Raw genomic sequence first — 21,735 nt, 5'->3', positions numbered from 1 at the left:
CCTCCATCTTCCAGTGAGGGAAGAAGGGCTGGAAATGGAGTTAATCATTGGTCATGACTATCTGAGAGGCCTCCATACTTTCCAACAGTAAGGGTTTCAAAGAACCTCATGCTGGTGAACATGTGTTGGTGCTGGGAGAGCCTAGTGGGGGCGTGTAAGCTCCATGCCCCTTCCCGCATACCTTGCCTTGTGTATCTCTTCCATCTCGCTGTTCATCAGTATTCTTTACAATATACTTTTATAATAAATCAATAAAAGTAAGTAAACTTTTCCAGAGTCCTGTGATCCATTCTAGCACATTAATTGAACCCAAGAAGGTCATGGGAACCTCTTACTTGTGACCGACTGGTCAGACCCCAGGTGATAATCTGGATTGTGATTGACATTGCATATGGGGGGGCAGTCTAGTGGCCCTGAGCTCTAAATCTCTGGGATTTGACACTCTCTCCAGGTAAACAGTGTTGGCATTGAGCTAATTTGCTGGACACCCAGTTGGTGTCACAGAATCCACACATTTGGTGTGCTGCAGTGTCAGAAGGGAAGTGAGTAGTAAAGTGTTTTGCAGAGAAGAAAGACCCGGGGCGGTGGGGGAACTGTGGGCTGTTCTCATCCAGCTGGTGATAAATAAGACTTGGCAGGGATGGGGGGGGCATAGGGGTGGGAGTGGAGGTGTGTGAGTGGTGAGGTCACTGGTGTTGATGAAGAGCTAGAGTTCCTCAGGATGACTGGGGGCTACATACTAGAATTTAAAGGTGGAAACAAAAGAATTCCTCCATGATCATAACACTATTTAGGCTGTTTCTTTTTTTGACAGATAAGGCAACCCGCTCCCCCACCCCAACCTCCACTCTGGTCCCCTGCACCTTGAACTTGACCATTTTGTTTCAATTTTTAAACTAAATTAAGCAGAGTTGTTTACCTCTGGAGGCTCTTGGGCTCTAGAATGGGTTCATGAGGATTCATTATACTATTTGAAAGTGAAAGTGAAGTCGCTCAGTCGTGTCCGACTCTTTGCCACCTCACGGACCGTAGCCTACCAGGCTCCTCTGTCCATGGAATTTTCTAGGCAAGAATACTGGAGTCCGTTGCCATTTCCTTCTCCAGGAGATCTTCCTGACCCAGGGATTGAACCCGGGTCTCCTGCGTTATAGGCAGACGCTTTACCGCCTGAGCCACTAGGGGAGACATTCATTTAATAGCCATACTATTTAAAACCATATGAAAAAGGAAAAGGGCGACCCTTGAACTAATGATGTCAAGGATTATGATGAATCCAACTTTGTGCACTCAGGTTCCACTGGAAATATGTATTTGCTGAACCGATGAATGATTGATTGGCACTTGGTGCCCAGTGGCAGGCGTTCCCCAGAGGTGAAGCTGTGGTCCACAGGGACACAGACAGACCTGGCCTTATGCTGTCACCCAATTCAGACTACAGAGAAAGTTCTGGGAAGACCTCTCTGCCACATTCCACAGACTGGGCCCTGGGCTTACAGCACCCCAGAATGTTAGACCTCCTCTCTGTCCAGGATTAGGTAAATGCTGCAGCAAGTTTCCAACAGCAGTTTCCTTTCCACATCCCAGACAGCAGAGAGTAGACTGAGGAGCTTCATGGAAAAGACTCAATTGCAGTGAATTCAACAGTGAGCTGAAATTAAGGCTAGCCCTGAAATTAAGGCTAGCCCTGACTGGCTCCTCTGGCAATGGACTTATGTGCCTTCTAATATGTCTCGGTCATTACTTTTTAAAGGGATACATGGATTAAAAAAAATTGAAAGGACTTCCTGAACCAATGTGGGAAGGGAAGGCATTATCATGTTTTTGGATGTCATTAGTCCTGACGAAGTTTGGCATTAATCATGACATGATGCAAAACGGTAAACTATTTGCAAGCAAGGAGAGGGTGGAGATGCTGGAACCTGTAAATTGATGTCAGCTGAGCATTCCCTGTGGGGATGTCAGGCAAGCTGATTTACTATTTTGCCCTCTTTGGGAAAGTGTTACAGAATTGCAGACAAAATCGTTTCTATGCAAACAACGGTTTTAAAAAGGGTCCTTACATCAAATGACTGCAATTCACTGAGCTTTCTGAGGAACCACAAAGCCAGGGACAAAATTTTAAATATTAGAAATTATTTTTCTCAGAACCAAGTTGAATAATAACTCCGAGATTTCTGTGCCTTCCAACTTCCTCTCTTCCACTCTTTCATGTGTCAGTTTCATGTCAGTTTTGTGGGGGAAAGAGCAGAGGGAAGAAGAGAGAGGAGTAGAGACAGCAGGGGAAGGGAAGTGGGTGGGCCCAGAAATGGAGAGATGGGAAGTCATTCCATGAAACTCTGTAAAACAGGGCTTAAAAACCTGTCTAGCCTGACTTCTCCCAGGGGACACGCCACTCTGCTTGAGAAGGCTACGTATAAAATTCCACCTTCATGCTCCCTCCCTTCATTTCTAAAAAATCTGTCCTTGAAATGTCTCATCCTTACACTTTATCAGAACCACGGGGAAAAAAATTCTGAACTCGACCCGTGGCTTTCGGGATATTTCCGTAAACGAGGCTAAATCAAGTTCTTGGAACATTTTTCTACCCTGAAAATTCCTATGAATTAAGTCACTTTCTAAGACTCCTTGCACTTCAGTAAGTACTAAAGTACTGATTCGTACTTCAGTAAGACTAACCGAAGAATAATGGCGCAAACAACAATATTTTAAATTTAGAAGTATCCTCTGGCTGAAAAAGGCTGCCCCACATAGTATAAAGATAAACGTGCAGCAATTTTGTCAAACTTCTAAAAACTCCATCAGGACAGGAAGCAGCAAAATGCCTCCAGACGATCAGTTACCAGCGGACTTTGAGCCTCAAGAACCTTCGGGATTCTGAGCGATTCAGCCCAGGGCTCTCATGTGGGGATTAATCATTTGGGCATCTAACTCCTCATCACCATTCAAATACAGGAGGCTATTTTAAGTGTCCCCATTTTGTGGCTGAAAGTCAGCTATGGCTTAGTCTCTGTTGGTAAGAGAAAGAGAGGGGGAAGGGGGCTGTTCCTCATTATCTTTAAAAAAAAAAAAAAAAGTACTTAAACCTAAAATGATCTACTTTCAACAACTGCGTTTCCCTTAGGGTCAAATTTTTGATCGCGTCTCTAAAACCAAGAAGCAAAACAAGTATTTTTGTAAATTGGAATAGTCACCCCCCGACCCCCTATCACCCCAGTTCCCGAGGACATCAATCACAGCGGGCGCATCATTAGGAGCCGAGATGCCGAGGGCGTCTGCTGGGGGCGTAATAAAACCAGAGAGGCCCTCTCCATAGTTGGAGGAAAGCGGGGAGAAGACGCCCCGCTGGCACACTCCTCTGGAAAACTGAAGCTGCTTCTTTGACCCCGGGGCCAGAAAGACTTATTACTTCCTTGGTGAGGGAGAAGCCTCAGGCCAGATGGAATGGGCGCGCCGGGAGTGGGAAGCCCGAGAGCGGTGCTCTGCGTCCTCGGTGCGCTCCGAGGCGCGGGTGCGTCCAGGGTTCCTACCGGGAGCCGGCGGCGCCGACCCGGGCGGAGTGGGAATCCACTGGGGGATTTCTGCCCAAACTTTGTCACCAACTCTTTCCGAGAGCAAAAATGTGCGGTTTTGCACATTTTTTTGTGCCGGCAGCAGCACACACAAAATCCAAGTTTCCCAGAGATCGAGGCGCCCAAGCGCTCCGAACCCCGCATCCGTACCCTGGCGCTTGAAGCTGGGATGGCTACGGCCTCAGCCGAGCGGATGGAGGCCCAAGAGACGCCGCTGTAAATCGGGCCCCGCATCTTCAACCCCCAAGGCGGCGGCGGGAGCTGGGCGCTGCGAGGGGGCGGGCGGCGCGGCGAAGGGGAGGAGCCGCAGCGACAGACGGCGGCGCGCACCAACCCGGCGCGGGCTGGCAGGAGCCGCGCAGAGGCTGGCCCGAGCGCGTTGCAGCCGCTCGGCGTAGGGAGAGGCGCGTAGCTGCATCCTCCTGGGCGCCGCTTTCGCGCGGCGGCTGCTGCGGCGGCGGGGGTTTTCTCTGCCCGGATTCCTCGTTGGCCAGAAGAGCCTGGTGCCGGGGGCGGGACGGGCAAGAGAGCGCTGCAGACCCCAGTTCCTTTGCCTAGAGCTGCGTGTATGTAGGGGGTTTCCGGGCCAGTCGCAGGCTGAGAAGCGGCGGGGGCTGACGGCAGTGCCCTCCCGGAGGGCATCCTCCTGGTGATGGAAGAAGCGGCTCCTGCCGCCGCGGCTGCAGGGTCGCGCTGAGCCCCATCTACCACCGCCTAAAAGATGGGAAGATTCGGGGCGCGAAGATTGAGAGCGAGAGAGGCGGAGCTGCTTTGCCGGGAACCGGGTCCAGTATAAGCCCCCTCCCCCCCATCTCCCTCGGCCAGCTTCACCCCCCAGAGCGAGGAAGGAAGCTACAGTCCCGAGAGGGCGGCGGAGACGCCGCTGGAGCCGGGCGCACTGAACTCGGCAGAGCACAGAGCAGGGCTCCGGGCCCTGTGAAAGTTTCCCTTCTCCAGCCGCAGGGCGCCCGCTGCCCAGAAACTCTGCCCAGGGCTTGGGCTGCCAGTTCGCGCGGCCCCCTCGGAGGCGCGGGGACCCCGGGAGGAAAACAGCTCTCGAGAAATCGAGGAACGAGTGACAGCAGGACTGAACGCCGGGCCGTGCTCCTGGGCCGCCCCGGGGCGCGCCCGCGGCTCCAGGTGAGCTGGGGAGCCAGGCAGCCCGGAGGGTGGGCGTTACTTAGCGGGAGGAGGCGGCTGGGGGCAGACTCGAGGCGCACCGGCTTACTCCGCTTCCCCTCGCAGGTCCTTCTCGGAGCCGCTGCCATGGGAGAACCAGTCTTGGGCGCCGGGGACCAGCCGCCTCTGCTGCCGCGCCCGCCTCGGAGCCGCGGCCCAAGTCCCAGCGCCCGAAGCGGGGCCGCCGAGTCCCCCTCCCGGGTTGCAGGGCCGCCTCCTCCGCGCTGCCGGCCCGGGTTGTGCCTGTGATGAGCCGCAGCCCGCCGCGAGCCCTACCCGCGGGCGCGCCCCTCGGGTTGCTCCCAGCCGCGCCCGCCGCCGGGCCGCGCGCCCTGCTCCCGCCGTGGCCCCGGCGCCTGGGTCGCCGCTGGCCTGCGTCCCCGCTCGGAATGAAGGTGTTCCGCAGGAAGGCGCTGGTGCTCTGCGCGGGCTACGCGCTGCTGCTGGTGCTCACCATGCTCAACCTCCTGGACTACAAGTGGCACAAGGAGCCGTTGCAGCAGTGCAGCCCCGACGGGTCGCTGGGTGCCGGGGCGGGGGCGGCTTCGGGCGGCTGGGGGCGTCCAGGGCCTCCTCCAGCCGTGCCGCCCCGCGCACACACCCGCTTGGATCCCCAGACCCCATACCGCCCGCCGATCGCCGCAGTCCCGGCAGCTCCGGCAGTCGCGGCCGGGGCGGCGAGGGCCGCAGCCCCTCTAGGTAATGGCACTCGGGGCGGCGGGGACAAGAGGCAGCTGGTGTATGTGTTCACCACGTGGCGCTCAGGCTCGTCCTTCTTCGGCGAGCTTTTCAACCAGAACCCCGAAGTGTTCTTCCTCTACGAGCCGGTGTGGCACGTGTGGCAGAAACTGTACCCAGGGGACGCCGTTTCCCTGCAAGGGGCGGCGCGGGACATGCTGAGCGCTCTCTACCGCTGCGACCTCTCGGTCTTCCAGCTGTACAGCCCCGCCGGCAGCGGGGGGCGCAACCTCACCACACTGGGCATCTTCGGCGCGGCCACCAACAAGGTGGTGTGCTCCTCGCCGCTGTGCCCCGCCTACCGCAAGGAGGTCGTGGGACTGGTGGACGACCGCGTGTGCAAGAAGTGCCCGCCGCAGCGCCTGGCACGCTTCGAGGAGGAGTGCCGCAAGTACCACACGCTGGTCATCAAGGGCGTTCGGGTCTTCGACGTGGCCGTATTGGCGCCGCTGTTGCGAGACCCGGCCCTGGACCTCAAGGTCATTCATCTGGTGCGGGACCCCCGCGCTGTGGCCAGCTCACGCATCCGCTCGCGCCATGGTCTCATCCGTGAAAGCCTGCAAGTGGTGCGCAGCCGGGACCCCCGAGCCCACCGCATGCCCTTCCTGGAGGCCCCCGGCCACAAACTGGGCGTCAAGAAGGAGAGCATGGGCGGGCCGGCAGACTACCACGCGCTTGGCGCCATGGAGGTCATCTGCAACAGCATGGCCAAGACCCTGCAGACGGCCCTGCAGCCCCCTGACTGGCTGCAGGGCCACTACCTAGTGGTGCGGTACGAGGACTTGGTGGGAGACCCTGTCAAAACCCTACGGAGGGTGTACGACTTTGTGGGGCTGTTGGTGAGCCCCGAAATGGAGCAGTTTGCCCTCAACATGACTAGTGGCTCTGGCTCCTCCTCCAAGCCTTTTGTGGTGTCAGCCCGCAACGCCACACAGGCCGCCAACGCCTGGCGGACCGCCCTCACCTTCCAGCAGATTAAACAGGTGGAGGAGTTTTGCTACCAGCCCATGGCCGTGTTGGGCTACGAGCGGGTCAATAGCCCTGAAGAGGTCAAAGACCTCAGCAAGACCCTGCTCCGGAAACCCCGACTCTGAGAGGGGTTCCGGGAGACCTGACTCCCTGTGGAGACACCCACAGAAGGATTGTGGTGTGTTTCAACAGAAACAGCCCAGATCCAAACTGAGGAAGCCCACATATTCTGTTATAGATACATAATATAAATACACAGGCACTTGCTGTCAATGTTTTGAGTCATGGAATTTCAAGAAATAGCCACAATGCACACACATCTCAGAAAAGGCGACTTGAAAGTTCTGACCACAGCTGCCCTTCTCTCTCTCCTCTACTTTTTCTTCCCCTCTTCCCTACCCGCCTTCCATTTTGAAGTGGGGTGTTGATTAAATCAAGATCGGGTAACTGCAAATCTTGTTTACAACATTTTCGTGGTATCTGTGAACGAGTAGAAGAGTCTTTGGATGTGGGGGGAGGGGAGGGGGGAAAAAGGGGAAGTGGTCCTGAAGTGAAAGCCCCATTGGGCATGCTAAACCAAGGAGGCATTCTTATAAAGTAGACTCTTATGTAAAAAGCAAAGGTCATACATGAGTATTAATAAAGAAGAGAATAAATAATATTCTTTTTTAAAAATATTTGCCTCCATTACTCTGGATTTACCTGTGTTCCTTGTCCTGTGCAGCTTCAGACAGAATCTGCTTCTCTTGTTCCCACCCTCTTTCCCCCCTATCTGTTTCCTAGAAAACAGTTAAGATGGGTGGGAGCAGCCTCTGACTCCTTGATCCCTACCTTGGAGTTGTTTTCTCCCAGGGAAATCACAGCCTGTCTGGTGCCCAGGAATGGGAACACGTCTTCAAATTCTAAAGGCAAAAAACAAGCAGGGTGGTGGAGGAAAAAGCATGGCACTACTTTCCACTTGGGGCACGGAAAGGAAGAAGTAACCCCTTGAGGGTCTGAAGGCATTCGGTTTTGATTACCCTGGAGTTACACTGAGAAACCTTGAACCAGAGACCGATGTTTTGGTCCTGAGTTTGGTTCAGAAACAGGACTTTTTTCTTAAAAGATAAGTATATAGTTCAAAAACCATCTGATGGTGTGAACACAAACCTCAAAAATTAGTGTGAATGTTTTGTTGGCAATGGTAGTCAACAAGTTCTTTGATTAGAAAAGTGACACAAGTCTCTGAGTTTGGAATGTTTCTGCCTCTGACACAGTCCACGGAGGCATGTGAAAAGGGAAGTTTTTGATCTGAGAACTGTAAGGGCGCCCACAGGCTATCCCCCTTATTCCCGGCTTCCCAGCCAAATTAATGAAAAGAGAATGTGAATTAATACTGGTTTACTTAGGATGCCTGTGGGGAGCATTGCTTTTCTTTATCATGTTTCCTAAAAGTAAAATTGTGAACTAGCTACATGTTCTGACATTATAAGGCTTCAACCAAGAGCTTCTTTTAGATATGAAAATGACTTATGGGGAAGAGGAAATGAAAGTGAATTATGAGTTAGCAGGTTGGATTTTGGGATTTGGTATTTTCTAGGGGAAAAAACCATTGCAGTTTTCCTGTAATGGTAATGGTGTTGCTGCCGTCCTGAGCCCATTTGTACTGAAGCATTCTGCAGAATGTTGTGTTATGATATAAAGTTATGAAGCCTAAATAGGAACAAGAGTGTAGTTATATATTACATTAAATACGGTACAAGTTCATCGTAGCTATTTTACTGTAATTTATTGTGAGATTTGTGCAAGCCAATCTGTATAGGTTAAATGCTGAGGGTTTTATTTTAAGGAAAATAGAATGGAGAGGAATATGTACATGGGAAATACTTTAACCCAAGATGATTCTTAAGTATAATTTTCATTACAATGTGAAATCTAACTACACTGTTAATTCTGGGATGAAGCACAGAGGTTAAAAAAAGGATGTGTTTAGCAGTTGATTTTATAACACATTCTAGAATGGATATTTCTTAATTTACTAAAATTGTTTATAGTGTTGTGTTTATTAAGCCAGATTACAGCTATAACACATTGAATATGGTTTCTATGATATTTTCATGGTAGCGCCTATGCTGAATTATCTTCAGCAGCAGTAGAATATTTGTAACAGCTTTAATTTAAGAATATTTTAAAAGTAAATGAACAAAATAAATATTAATGTTGGATGACTGGAGATGAAACAGGTTTAGCAGAAAATTAAGACAACATCATTAAAAAGCAACCGTTCTGAATAAAAGAACCATTTAAAAACAAATTTCATGTGGCATTAGAATCAACTCTTTTCACTTAATCACAGTAAAATTCACACTTAGTTTTCGAGTGAAGCATTTTTAAGCAGTGGAATTCATTCTTCTCTCTGGACTTCTATTGCGTTAAAATGGAATCGCGATGTTTTTGGATCTTGCGTTTAAAAAATATGAGATGTCACGTAGAGGCTTGGCAGCCTGCAGCACATTCGTGGTCTCTGCTCAGATGAAATTTTGAGCTGAACACCAACAGTTCTCCCCTTGCTGTGCTTGAACAGAGCTTCTGCCTGTAATTTTCTTGTTTTGTAGCAGCTGCCTTTGCTCCACTCTGCCACTCTTGGGCTCTGTAATTTGACAGGGTGGATTGTTGCTCCTGGAGATTTATACCTTGCTGCATTCTAGGAAAGTGAGACAGGTGTTGTTCCAACTAACAGCCGAGATCATCGTATTAGTGACATTCACCTTCCACAGGTCTGAGAAGGAGGGAAGCAGTTTGGGGCGTTAATCAGCCTTGGTCAGTCCCTGGTGCACGCAGACTCATGTCACAACAGATTGCAACTAAGCCTGGGACCATTTCTGAAGCAGCAAACGTGAAAGAGATTCTTTTCACTGCTCTCAGCTTGGCAATAAGTCCATCAGCAGGAGGAAGTATTTTTCAGAGCAGGTTATCAGAGTGATTTTTATTTTCAAATTCTGTTCAACCCATAGCACGCCTGACTTACCCCTTTGACTTTGGAATGACTTTGCTAATTAGAAAGCTCTATTTGTAAAACGAAATCTCCTTAGTGCATGTAACCAACAAATATGAGTTTGGAAAAAGGCAGCAGCCCAGGCTGGGTGCTTGAGTTTCAGGGAGCTCAGAGGCACTCAAAGGCCTCATTCAGACTGACCCGTGGGTACCTTGTGGGCGGGGACTGGGGCAAATCCTGTTCCCTTCAGTGTCTACTACGCAGTGGGTACTTGATAAGTACTTACTGAGTGAGATATGTAACTATCCAATTTTGAAAGTTCTCAGAAGGGGAAGAGTGGGAAAATGAGTTACCTGGAGAAAGTGCCTGGCTGTTCACCGAAGTTTGCTGAAGAGAGTGGATCTTAGGTTCTGTTTAAATGTGAGGCATAGGCGCTAGGAACACTTTCAAGATTTCCTGGTTGTTGAGGGGCCGTGGGGGTGGGGGGTGTTGCTGTGTATAGACTGACATTTCCCTCTGATGAATTAGAATTTCTGAATGGGAGAGGTAAAAGTTTCCAAATGAGGAATTTAACTTTTATCCTTTGTTTTTCCAATGAACAAGATAAAAGGCAGGGATCAGAACATACCTGCAGAATAAAAGCTGCCCTGATACCTTAAGGGAGGACTGGGATGTTGTTCATGATTGCAGAAGCCTGTGGTTTTTCTTTTTTTTTTTTAATTGGAGTATAATTGCTTGACAATGTTGTGTTAGTTTCTGCTGTCCAACAATGTGAATCAGCTATATGTATACATATATCCTCTCCCTCTTGAGGCTCCCTCCCACCACCTGCCATTGCACCTCTCTAGGTCATTACAGAGCCCCGAGCTGAGCTTCCTGTGCTATACACCAGCAAGAAGCCTGTGACATTTATTTCTGGCCTTGAGTGCTGTGAATTTCACCCAGGCAGGGAATAGTTACTTGCAGGAATTGGGTCCTATTGTAGATGTTGGATGAGACAAAGGATGCCTGTCCCCATGCAGGCCGTGGCCAGTTCTGTCCAGGATTTCTGTTGCACACAGGGGAGTTGTGGCTGCGTTTTCCTGTCTGAAATGAATGTAAATCTAAGTGAGGCCATTAAGTGAATATTCCCTGGGTCTGAGCAATGAAATAAAAATCGTGTTTGAAACCCAGTCTCTAGAGATGACTTCAGAAAGACTAAGAGGGAAGTAAGAAGGCGTGTCTTATCTGTAGTTGTGAATAAGGACCAGGTGTCACTTTCCAGCCTCCCCTGACCTCCTTCTCCCTCCCAACACATAGCACACATACCCTCCTGCACGTACAAGTGCGTTTCCGCACTGTCTCGAGGTCTGGAAGAGAGCATGCTTTTATTAACGTACCAGCAAATGGGCATGTGGGGAGGGACACTTTTCTCAGGCCTCTGAGAGCGTGTGGGCAATGAATCTATCAGAGCTGGTGACAGTTCTGTGTCAGGATCCAAGGTGGACATGTAGAAAACAACAGTTGCAATCTGAGGAATGACTTGAGCTGTGTGATGGGATGTCCTGAGGTAAATGTACAGTCTATAGACCCCTTTGGTCACTCATCTTGAGAAGGACCCTTACAAATCTGTCATGGCTGAGAACACAGGCTGGTTTTCTGTACCTTCCCTTCTTTCTGGCAGCCCAGCTGCTACTTTGGCAGTTCAAGTACGAGCCACTGAGCTGCTCGGGTACAGGCTCTAGTACAAGTGTTTAATAATTGAAATTACAGGGCTTGACTTTTATTACATCTGATGCAGTTCTGCACACCCTTCGTCAAATTATGCTAAGGAAATCATTCGGTTCTGAATAACACATTAAGTTTGTATAATGGGAAATTTTATGAGCCAGTGTTGAGGGGGTGGGATTGTTTATAAACTTGAAAGGAGCTTTAAAGAAACAGGGCCTGTCTATGTACCTGGCATGATGACAGAGGATGGCCAAGGTCAAAGTTTAACTTTTGACCAAACCAGTTATTTGTAATTGGACATCAGAAGCGTTTGGGGGCTGTTTGAACTTTCAGGTTGATGACAGTCACCCTGCCAAGTAAATGAGGATGAAAACGATCATTGTAACCGAAAGCTATACTCAGAGCCATTTGGTAATGGCCCCCATCCCGAGTGTGTAGACAAGTCTTGATAGAAATGCACCTTGAGGCAGTGAGCCCTCCAGAAAGGGCCAGCCACATAATTTGTGAGGCTCCATGCAAAATGAGAATGTGGGGTCTCTTGTTAAAAAATTATGAAGCATTTCAACTCTGCAGCAGCAGAGAATTAAACCAAGCCTGGGAGGTTCTGAGCGTGGGGCCCACAAACTACACAGGTTGTTTGCCATGAAGTGAGTCCTGCATCCAGAGACAGAGATGAAATATTAAATTATAGGAAGGAATTAACAGTGGTGGCCTACAAGTTCCTGGAAAGTGGGTGCAGGGTATCATGTGGAACTATCGTTAAAGCACAGACATCCTGGGGAGACAAGTGTACTCTGTATGATGAATTCAAAGGAGACGATGCTCACATGACGAATAATCCTCCATGATTGCTGCCAGTGATTGACAAGGTCCTCCAAGTCATCAGCTGGACTTGAGACCACTTGGGACCAATCCTGCTCAGGATGGATGTTGCTCTATTAACTTCTGGTCTGGATTTTTCTTCCCTTGTAGCTAATTTATTTATTCTGTTTGTTTTACTCTCTCCCCCCTACCCCCATCTTCCAGAATTCCTTTTATGAAAACTAAAATGTCAAGCTTCCATAGGAACTGGTCCCTTTCTATTAGTTTTGTCTAGTATTCATCAAGCCCATTTGATCTGAATATTTACTTCTTTCTTGAGTTCAGGAAGTTATTTTCTAACTTTATATATACTTAGCCTGTGCTTTTGGAGGAATCCTTCCCATAAGAACAGGTCAGACAGTCTTGCGTGAGGATGGAGAGCTTGACCTCCTTGTCCTCAGCAGGAGGATACTGGCAAATTCTGCTGATGACAATGTTCCCTTCCTTCTGAAACTACCATGGGACTCTCTGCATTTGCTTCGTGTATAATAGAGAGGGAGAGTCTATGTATAGAAAAGCAGGAGGTCAAGTTACAATCAACTCAAGGAGTAAGGTGCAGGGTGTGCTGAGCCAACTGCTCTGCTTTCTCAGTGTGCCGGGTGCGGTGGCTAAGTTTATTTCCTTGTAGGTATAGTATGTGCTGCTGTCCTCTGGGGAAAGTTCTCCAAACTCTGTCCCCCTCCTGCCTCCTGTGTCTTCTCTATTTTGTGAATTCTTGCTTTCTATCCCCTATTCATTCTGGCTGCATAGATCTGTGCATAGATCTATTGGTACGCGTCCTTGCAGGTTGGTATTGTTGTTGTTGTTGTTAATAATCTACTTCCTCTCCTAGTCATGGTCCTTTAAGAGAAAAGAAACTGGATCTTATGTGTGTGTCTTCCTAACATTGAAGCAGCATCTTGCTTGGAAGTCTTTAAAAAGTGAGTGCTGGATTTCCCTGGTGGTCCAATGGTAAAGAATCCGCCTGCCAATGCAGGGGACTTGGGTTTGATCCCTGGTCTGGGAAGATTACATATGCAGCAACGCAGCTAAGCCTGTGTGCCACAATTGCTGAGCTCAGGCTGTAGAGCCTATGCTTCACAACAAGAAAAGCCACTGCAAGGAGAAATCCAGGCACTGTGACTAGAGTGTAGCCCCTGCTCGCCACAACTCGAGAAAAGCCTTCATACAGCAACGAAGACCCAGCGCAGCCAAAAAATTAAATAAATAGTACAGTGAATTAAAAAACATTAATTTAGAAAAGTGAGTGCTATATAAAAGGGGTCACCCAAGAAGCCAGACGGACAGTGACCAAGAAGCTTTGGAGTTAAGATGTGACATTTCTCCATGGGCTGAGCTTCATATGTGTGCTAGACAGAAGCAGATAAAGCAAGTCAAATTAATATGGACAAAAAGGAATTCCAAAAAAGATCTGTGGAAAGCCTCAAATAGGGTCCTTCCATATTAAACGTTTGAAACAGAGAAACAACAATAATTTGGAGCCCCCTAGAAGAAAGGTAACAGCTAAATTACGGTCAAACAAAATGATACAGTTTTATTATGAGCATAATATATATGCATATTTTTTACATATTTAAAATTTTTTATGCAATTTTTAAAGGCTGCTTTCCATTTACAGTTATTATAAAATATCGCTATGTTCCCTGTGTTGGACAGTGCATCCCTGAGGCTATCTGACATCTGATACTTTGTTCCCTGCTTCCCCACCTCTACATTCCCCTGCCCCGTTCCCACTGGCTACCACTGTTTCATTCTCTGTATCTGTGAGTCCACTTCTGTTTTGTTATATCCACTAGTTTGTTGTATTTTTTAGATTCCACATAGTGATGAGCTCATACGCTATTTGTCTTTCTCTGTCTGACTTACTTCACTCTGCATAATGCTCTCCAAGTCCATTTGCAGGTTGCTGCAAATGGCAAAATTGCATTCTTTTTTTTTTTTTTAATGGCTGAGTAGGTTTCCCTTGTATGTATCCACATCTTTGCTATCTATTCATCTGTTGATGGTCACTTAGGTTTCATCCATGTCTCAGCTATTGTAAATTGTGCTTCTATGAACACTGGGGTGTGTGTAGAAATGATACAATTTTAAGGGCCCACTAGGAAAATGTGTTGCTATAAGGCAGGCTGAGCCTGTGTATTTATTTTGACATGCATTTCTCATCGCTGGTATGATTGTCTTTTAACTTTTTCAGGGACTGGAAAATTTTCAAGATATGGTATGAAGGTCTGAATATTACATTTCCGTTTTCAGATGTCCCAGTTACTCTGGCAAAACCTTATTCTCTCTAGAATTGAACTAGCTCCTGGGAGGAATTAAGATATTTGATGTTCTTGTATTGGTGCTCAGCATCTTTAGATGAAGGAGGGTATTATGTTATTTCTTTCTAAAAGCAAAATAGAAGTAAAACATGTTTCTCTTTGAAAGAATGGGCATTCACATTTATAGTTTTTAGCTCTGTTTTTGAGCTAAAGTAACCTTGCTGGTGAGATGAGTATCCTTCCAGAATGTGAGCTCTGAGTGCACTTTTTTAGGTTAAGTCTTCATTTATAGTTTCACATTTCCCCAGTGACTTCTCCATGTGCTGTACTCTTTATAACTTTCTATCACCATTTTAATTTCACTTTCAAATGTCCTAATGGTGATGGTGAAAACGATAGTATCATTTACCCTTTGTAGAGCATTTGTTATGGGCTGGGCACTATGCAAAATTCTTTGCAAGTATGATTCTGTCTGACTTATAACGATCCTATGTAGTAACTATTATTATTGTACCCATTTTTTCTTCCAATTTTATTGAAGTATAATTGCAGTCGGTAAAGAATATGCCTGCAATGTGGGAGACCCAGGTTCAATCCCTGGGTTGGGAAGATCCCCTGGAGAAGGGAACAGCCACCCACTCCAGTATTCTGGCCTGAAGAATTCCATGGACTGTGTAGTCCATAGGGTCACAAAGATTTGGGTATGACTGAGTGACTTCAGAAGAAAAAGAAGTGACTTTATGTCTCAAGCACCTAAAAAAATTTGTTCATTTAGGGGTCATTATAGACATGAGCGACTTTCAATTCACTTCACTTCACTTAATAATTGACATACATCATTGTATAAATTTCAGGCGCACAGCATAATGATTTGACTTACATACACCACTAAAGGATTGTCACATTAAGCTTAGTGAACATCCATTGTCTCATAAAGACACAAAATTAGAGAAATAGAAAATATTCTTTTGCTTGTGATGAGATGATGGAGTGTCCCTCTTTACACAAGGGAAATAGAGGTTTAGATGGATAATTTTCTTAAGGTCACACAGCTAGTAAGTGACAAAGCCTCTTTCTTTTTGCTTGGTACATGAGGGTTCACATGGTTTCCATAAAGAGGATACTAACCAAATAGCAAAGCTTTTTATTCTAGTCAAATGCTTTCTGAGAAATGCTTCCTAAATGCTGGAAGCGTTATGCCTTCAGCCAGGGAACAGGTGTTATCAGTATCGTTAGCGATGCCTTTTTTTGTTTGTTTTGTTTTTAGCAGAAAGAATTTTTGGCTTAAGTGCTGTTGGTCAGCTGTTGGTCAGAATTCCTCTTAGAATGACCTTTGTTTAGCAAAACATGTAAAAGGCCATTTTGATGGTGGGAAGAAGCTATATAAAATCTGAACAGGAAATTTGGGGACTGAGAGAGTTTGAAAGGAGAGATGAAGAGTTTGAGGGAGGAATAATAGGAGACAAGCAATGTGAAGGGATGCTGGAGACCAAGGAGGGGACCCTGTAGTGATGCTCCCTGAAGAGAAGGGCTTGGCCCCAGAAGAGAAGAGAATGGCTGTGACAGGAAGAGTCTTGTTCAGCATGGAGGCGTTTGCCCTCCTTAGCTGCAGGATGGTTGCCTCTGTAGCCCTAAAGCTGAAAGTGTCAGTAGCTCAGTCGTGTCTGACTCTTTACGACCCCATGGACTGCAGTCAGGCTTCTCTTCATGGAATTCTCCAGGCAAGAATACTGGAGTGGGTTGCCATTTCCTTCTCCAGGGAATCTTCCCAGGGATCAAACCCAGGTCTCCCACATTGCAGGCAAATTCTTTACCATCTGAGCCACCAGGGAAGCCCCAAATACTCCTAAACCTCTAGCAAAGGCTGCTATAGGCTCTTCATGACCGCATGGTGATTTAAAGAGATCAGAGTAGTGCCACCCAGGATGACATGGGGTGAAAAACACCAGGAGGTGAAAGGCAGGGAGGCAATTGCAAATTCAGAGGAATCAGAACTTGAGCTAGAATTGATCTGCAGAAGTGTGGGGTTACCACAGCTGTCCCTGGAGGCACTCGGTGGGGAGGGAAATTTCTCTCCAGCTGTGACACAGGGCTTCTAGGCTATCTTATTTAAAATCTCAAGGATGAGGTGTCGTGAGCACTGCTCAAGGAGTAGGGGGTGTCTGGGAGGTGGATATATGGCTTGTACTCTATGGGCTTTGCAGGTAGGAACTTGGTGGGCAGGTGGAGACCTAGCAAAGTTAGGAAATACTGGTATGTTATAAAAACTGATGTGATAGAGACAGCTCAGGCATCTTCAAGTGTGCAAACTGAGATGCACAGAGGCTGAAAGACATTCTCTGTGTCCACAGTCAGAGAAATTACACAAACTAGAAATCGCAGCCCCAAATTCCCAATCAAGGGCTCTCTGACACATCCTCGCCCTAAGAATTTTTAATTTCCTTGGCTCCCACCATCTTTTGGCCACTCCAGTATTTCACAATAATGCTATAGAATGTCTGGGAATCAGGGAAGTGTCCTTTGGGATTCTGGTCAAGCTTTAGTAAGAGATGAGGTTGAAACCAAAGCAGACAGCTGAGTTTTTGGGTGGTCTGCCAGTGTCATTCTCAGGTCCCAGTTAAGGGTCTTTGGTTGAAAAACCTCACTCCATTACATTAAGCAAAGCAGGGTGTTAACTGGAAAAAATATGGGGAGGCCACAGACCTGAAGAACAGCTCAAAAGCAAGGTTGGATATGCTGCGTTTCTCTTTTCCCCTAACCTTCCTTTCTCCCTTCCTCCCTCCCCCTCTCTCCCGTACTCTCTCCCTTTTCCTTTCTCTTGCTTTTGTTTGCTTTGCTTCACACATTCAGAATTCAGTGTCTTGGAAGAGAGAGTTGCATTGGCTGGCTTTGGAGCAGGTGTCTGTTCCTTGGCGCCTGATCAGGGCACCTTGACTGGCAGTCCCACTGAGGCAGGAGATGTATGGACCCCAGGATTCTGTCAGGGGCAGAGAGGAGCAGAGTCCTGCCCAGATAAAAGATGGAGAGACCACTTATTTCTCATTCTTGAGGCCAAGGACACCCCCTGACTACAGAAAGGCTCCTTGGGGGTCCAAAAGGGAGGGGCGCCACTCCATAATAGGTGGTGTCAACCTTCCCACAGGCCTCTGTGCCGGAATCCAACTTGGCTAAGAGATGCACACGCATGGGGGAGGATGCTATGTTATACCAAACAAGGACTCAGAACCAGGCAAACAAGATGACTGGCCACTGAAAACCTGGAGGAACTGCCCCATGTAAGTGATCTAAACTCCCACAAATGTGCGACTCTTTCTCTGCCCACTTGTGTATGTTTATTCACACATACTTTTTTCCTCCTAATAAACACTGTACTTATTTTACTACCCTCTCTATCTTTTTTATTTAAAAATTTTGGCTGTGCTGGGTCTTCATTGCAGCACTTGGGCTCTCTAGTTGCAGTACTTGGGCTCAGTTGCTCCACGGCATGTGGGATCTTAATTCCCTGGCCAGGGATCTAGCTCAAGTCCCCTTCGTTAGAAGGTGGATTCTTAACCACTGGACCACCAGGAAATCCCCTGTCTCCTTGTTGAAATTCATTTCTCCAAAGCAGACAAGCCAGGGCCTTGTTACTGGCCACTGGCCCTTGTGGTCCAGTGGTTAGGATTCAGTGCTGTCTCTGCTGCAGCCTGGATTCAGTCTCTGGTTGGGGAACTGAGATCCTGCTTCAAGCCACTGCAGGCCAAGGTCACCCAAGATCACCACTAACCTGCACACATTGTGGGAAAGTAGTTTTTTCACAAGAAAATCAGAGTGCATTGATCACAAGTAGGGGAATAAATTCCAGGTGTCTTTAAACCAATAAATGCTCTTCTATATTCATTTATATACTTTATTATTACCTCCTGTTACCTTGGGCTTCCCCGGTTGCTCAGGTGGTAAAGAATCTGCCTGCAATGCAGGAGACCTGGGTTTGATCCCTGGGTCTCGAAGATCCCCTGGGGAAGGGAAAGTCTACCTACTGCAACATTCTTGCCTGGAAAACCCCACGGACAGAGGAGCCTGGAGGACTACAGTCCACGGGGTTGAAAAGAATAAGACATAACAGCAGCTAACACTTTCACATTTTCCTGTTACCTTGAATAATCAGGGCCCAATTCATCTCACACGCTAGTAAAGTCATGCTCAAAATTCTCCAAGCCAGGCTTCAGCAATATGTGAACCGTGAACTCCCAGATGTTCAAGCAGGTTTTAGAAAAGGCAGAGGCACCAGAGACCAAATTGCCAACATCCGCCGGATCATGGAGAAAGCAAGAGAGTTCCAGAAAAACATCTATTTCTGCTTCATTGACTATGCCAAAGCCTTTGACTGTGTGGATCACAATAAACTGTGGAAAATTCTGAAAGAGATGGGAATCCCAGACCACCTGACCTGCCTCTTGAGAAACCTGTATACAGGTCAGGAAGCAACAGTCAGAACTGTACATGGAACAACAGACTGGTTCCAAATAGGAAAAGGAGTACGTCAAGGTTATATATTGTCACCCTGGTTATTTAACTTATATGCAGAGTACATCATGAGGAACGCTGGGCTGGAAGAATCACAAGCTGGAATCAAGATTGCTGGGAGAAATATCAATAACCTCAGATATGCAGATGACACCACCCTTATGGCAGAAAGTGAAGAGGAACTCAAAAGCCTCTTGATGAAAGTGAAAGAGGAGAGTGAAAAGGTTGGCTTGAAGCTCAACATTCAGAAAACAAAGATCATGGCATCTGGTCCCATCACTTCATGGGAAGTAGATGGGGAAACAGTGGAAACCGTGTCAGACTTTATTTTTGGGGCTCCAAAATCACTGCAGATGCTGATTGCAGCCATGAAATTAAAAGACGCTTACTCCTTGGAAGGAAAGTTATGACCAGCCTAGATAGCATATTAAAAAGCAGAGACATTACTTTGCCAACAAAGGTCCGTCTAGTCAAGGCTATGGTTTTTCCCGTGGTCATGTATGGATGTGAGAGTTGGACTGTGAAGAAAGCTGATCACCAAAGAATTGATGCTTTTGAACTGTGGTGCTGGAGAAGACTCTTGAGAGTCCCTTGGACTGCAAGGAGATCCAACCAGTCCATTCTAAAGGAGATCAATCCTGGGTGTTCATTGGAAGGACTGATGCTAAAGCTGAAACTCCAATACTTTGGCCACCTCACGCGACGAGTTGACTCACTGGAAAAGAGTCTGATGCTGGGAAGGATTGGGGGCAGGAGGAGAAGGGGACGACAGAGAATGAGATGGCTGGATGGCATCACCGACTCGATGGACATGAGTTTGAGTAAACTCCGGGATTTGGTGATGGACAGGGAGGCCTGGTGTGCTGTGATTCACGGGGTCGCAAAGAGTCAGACACAACTGAGCGACTGAACTGAACTGAACTGAATTTTCTTTAGAGCACACTAAAGATGTTTTGTCTTGCATTGCTATGTTAAAATATGGGCGGCCATGGACCTTATTAGTAAATTGGGCTGCCATGCTCTTTGGATGTAAATGAGAATACTCATTTATTTAAGTGATGGGAATTAATTCAAGTAATGAATTCATAGAGATAGCATATTTTGTGATGTATTTTTATTCAGGCTTCAATAATAATGCCATCTTACACTTCTATTAATATAATACTTTATAATTTACTAAGTATGGCAGATATTACTGGTTTCCTACCCACTATCCATTCTCCCCTTCTTTCTTACTCACAGAATCTTAATTTTGTTCAAGGAGGCAAAATGCTCAGCTAAAAATACTTCCCAGTCTCCCTTGTAGGTAGGAATGATCCCGCGACAGCCAATGAGATGCAAATGGAAATTTGCTGGGGAATTTTAGATGTTATGTTTTTCTTGAGACAGAGCTTTTTCTTGCCCGTTTTGTCTTCATACTTTTCTTCTTTCCTTCCTCCCTCCTTTCTGCTGGTCTGTCTGGAGTCTGGAAGGGAGGTCTCTATGTTGTGACTGAGAAGTGGTCATGAATGTAAAAGCCACTTGGAGAAAGACAGAAGATATGTATGTTGATGGGATCATGAAGCCACCATACCAGTCATGGGTCACTAGCCTTCAGAATACCTGTGGTGTGGAAAAATAAACACCTAATTGTTTAAACTGTTGTTGTCAAATTTTTTTTGTTACAGTCACATACAATCCTAATGAATACACTAAATATTCTCACTAACATTTTATTAAATCATTGGAAACTTGCTACCACTGGGCAGCAGTAGAATTATGATCCATCTTTTATAGACGAAGAAACTGATTCTCAGAGAGGTTCAGTGGCCCATTCAAGATCGAAGTACAGTAAATGGCAGTTTGATGTCCAAATTGGTACTCTTTCCATTTAGCCATTGGTTTTCAACTGTCCCTGAAATCTACTTGGGGGCAAAACGGAGGATCAGCCTTTGGAAAACTGTGTGTATATATGTGTTTTGCCATGACATTGGCATTAGTGTGGAGCAGTGTTACTGAATGTTCTGTTGTGCATAAGACTGTCTCTGGTAATGAAGAACTGTCCTGCTCCAAATGCCAATAGTGGTTCCGCTGAGAAATACTGAGCTAAATTAAGCCAAAGAGAATTATGTATTTACTGACTCAGAGCTGACAATAAGGCTGCCTCATAATGATACTTCGTAAATGTTAGGTGCTAATGATATCACCACCATCATCAACATCATCATCATCATAACTATTCTGGGCATTTGAGACGACAATGAATTTAAAGGTTGCCTGTTTCTATAGCTACAGTCTGCTGCTCTACACCTAAACTGTTAAGCTTAGGTGTAGAGAAGATGGTGGATTGGATGATGGGTAATGGATAGAGAACAAGTAGGAGTACTGGGTTGAAGCTTTCAACGATGAAAAAGATCATATATAATATATATATACTATATATACACATACAGTTCTATATACACATGTGTGTGTATATATATATACACACACACACACAGTTCTGGAGGGATAGAATGTATAACAAGTGGTCAGGAATTCTTGAGACCTACATTTCTGAGATGGTGCAGTTCTCAGTCAAGGGTTGGATTGAAGGTGAAGATGTTAAGAAGCTGAAATGGGCCAGGATGTCAGATGGGTTTTCAACATGTCATGGTGGTCTGGGACATGGTAGAGAGAAGGCCATTGACCTGAGAGTTCAAATCTTGCCTTTATCCCTGGTGTTTGAAGTTGACCCTTCTACAACTAGTTTGGTCTTTTCACGTCCCAGTGCACATGCTAGCTCATTATTTCCATCTGTATGTTCATGTCTGTGGACGCTTCTATCCCAGCTTACACCAATGCCTCCTTTCTTTGAGGACGAATTGGTACTCAGCTACACAGTATTTTGTACTGGCTTAAAAATATTCGCTGCGTGTCAATCTGGTCTATATTCCAACTTCACTAAATTCCAACTTTAATCTTGGAAACAAACCATGCTTTTCACGTC

General features: G+C 46.7%; 1 protein-coding gene across 1 annotated transcript; it reads left to right on the top strand.

Annotated features, from left to right (window-relative positions):
* Positions 1–4,850: 4,850 nt before the first annotated feature.
* On the top strand, positions 4,851–9,882 carry CHST2 (carbohydrate sulfotransferase 2). Its single transcript, XM_055412254.2, has one exon. The coding sequence runs from the start codon at positions 4,997–4,999 to the stop codon at positions 6,578–6,580; it is 1,584 nt and encodes a 527-aa protein (XP_055268229.1). The 5' UTR covers positions 4,851–4,996; the 3' UTR covers positions 6,581–9,882.
* The last annotated feature ends 11,853 nt before the right edge of the window (positions 9,883–21,735 follow it).

The sequence above is a fragment of the Moschus berezovskii genome, chromosome 1, assembly GCF_049115385.1.
Source record: "Moschus berezovskii isolate FMDL1 chromosome 1, NW_MosBer_1.0, whole genome shotgun sequence".
NCBI classification, from domain to species: Eukaryota; Metazoa; Chordata; class Mammalia; order Artiodactyla; family Moschidae; genus Moschus; species Moschus berezovskii.
The sequence above is the reverse complement of the archived record's forward strand: the minus strand, read 5'-3'. Positions and strand labels throughout refer to the sequence as shown.

Bases quoted from the DNA above. Each gene is read 5' to 3' on its own strand.
- CHST2 (XM_055412254.2), top strand. From the start codon at position 4,997: ATGAGCCGCAGCCCGCCGCGAGCCCTACCCGCGGGCGCGCCCCTCGGG.